The sequence below is a fragment of the Penaeus monodon genome, chromosome 33, assembly GCF_015228065.2.
Source record: "Penaeus monodon isolate SGIC_2016 chromosome 33, NSTDA_Pmon_1, whole genome shotgun sequence".
Taxonomy (NCBI): domain Eukaryota; kingdom Metazoa; phylum Arthropoda; class Malacostraca; order Decapoda; family Penaeidae; genus Penaeus; species Penaeus monodon.
Genome location: NC_051418.1, coordinates 16,780,573 through 16,781,420, shown reverse-complemented (window position 1 = coordinate 16,781,420; position 848 = coordinate 16,780,573). Strand labels below are relative to the sequence as shown.

The 848-nt window shown below is 33.1% G+C and overlaps 1 protein-coding gene across 1 annotated transcript in view; it reads right to left on the bottom strand.

Annotated features, from left to right (window-relative positions):
• The window catches only part of LOC119594097 (THO complex subunit 6 homolog), a gene marked incomplete in the record, with an annotated part of 6,516 nt that overhangs the window by 2,758 nt on the left and 2,910 nt on the right, over nt 1-848 (bottom strand). Inside the window, 2 exon segments of the mRNA XM_037943152.1 lie at nt 18-165; nt 328-493. Coding sequence (XP_037799080.1) covers nt 18-165; nt 328-493 — 314 coding nt within the window.

The following is an 848-nucleotide window of genomic DNA, read 5'->3' as shown; positions in this document are numbered from 1 at the left end:
ATGTTTTGTTTATTTACCTGCAACCACAATCCCCCCTCTGTCACCACCTTCAGCATTTCTTGTAAACTTAGTCACATGAACAGCAGCTTTAGCAGGTGGCAGGACTGTGGTGAGAGCTAAAGATCGCAAATGGAATATACCTGCTTTTGGTCCTCCTCCACATACCTACAAAAAAAAATTGCCAAATTTATATTCATAAAAAAAAAGAGAACTACTGACATAATATACTCTTGTACTTTTATACTCACACAACAGACAATTATGAATTCATTACCAATTAAATATTATTTACAGGGGATATAATTACTGATAAAAAGCAAATATTACCAGCCAGTCATTGTTGAGATCAAGGGAGGAAATAAATCTCCCAAGATTAGGTCTTGCCAACTGCTCCAACTCATGAGGGACTATCCTGTGTCTAGGCTCTCGTCCTGCTCTTGGGTCCCACACTAAGACACTTCCATCCTCGCCACTGCTTGCCACTAAACTACCTCTTTTGGCAAGAAAGAACTTACTTCAAATCACTTACTTTTTTTGTTTCTAAGTTTTAGGTTCTAAGTACACAAATAAAATAATACCTTCCTACTGCATTTTTATTGTTGAAAAGAATATGAAAATATTACAGCTCTATAAGTTAGAAAATATTATACCTGATAGTCTCATAATTTGAAAAAAATGTGATTATTGCTAGAGAGTTTGTGAAGAATGTGATGATTTGTAAAATATTTCACAATATAGAAATCAACAATCTTCCTCATGTAAATCCAATACTTACTTTCTTTTTTGTTAATATTCTAATATCCAAACTTTCATGAATATTTACCATCAATTATAGAAATATATCCATT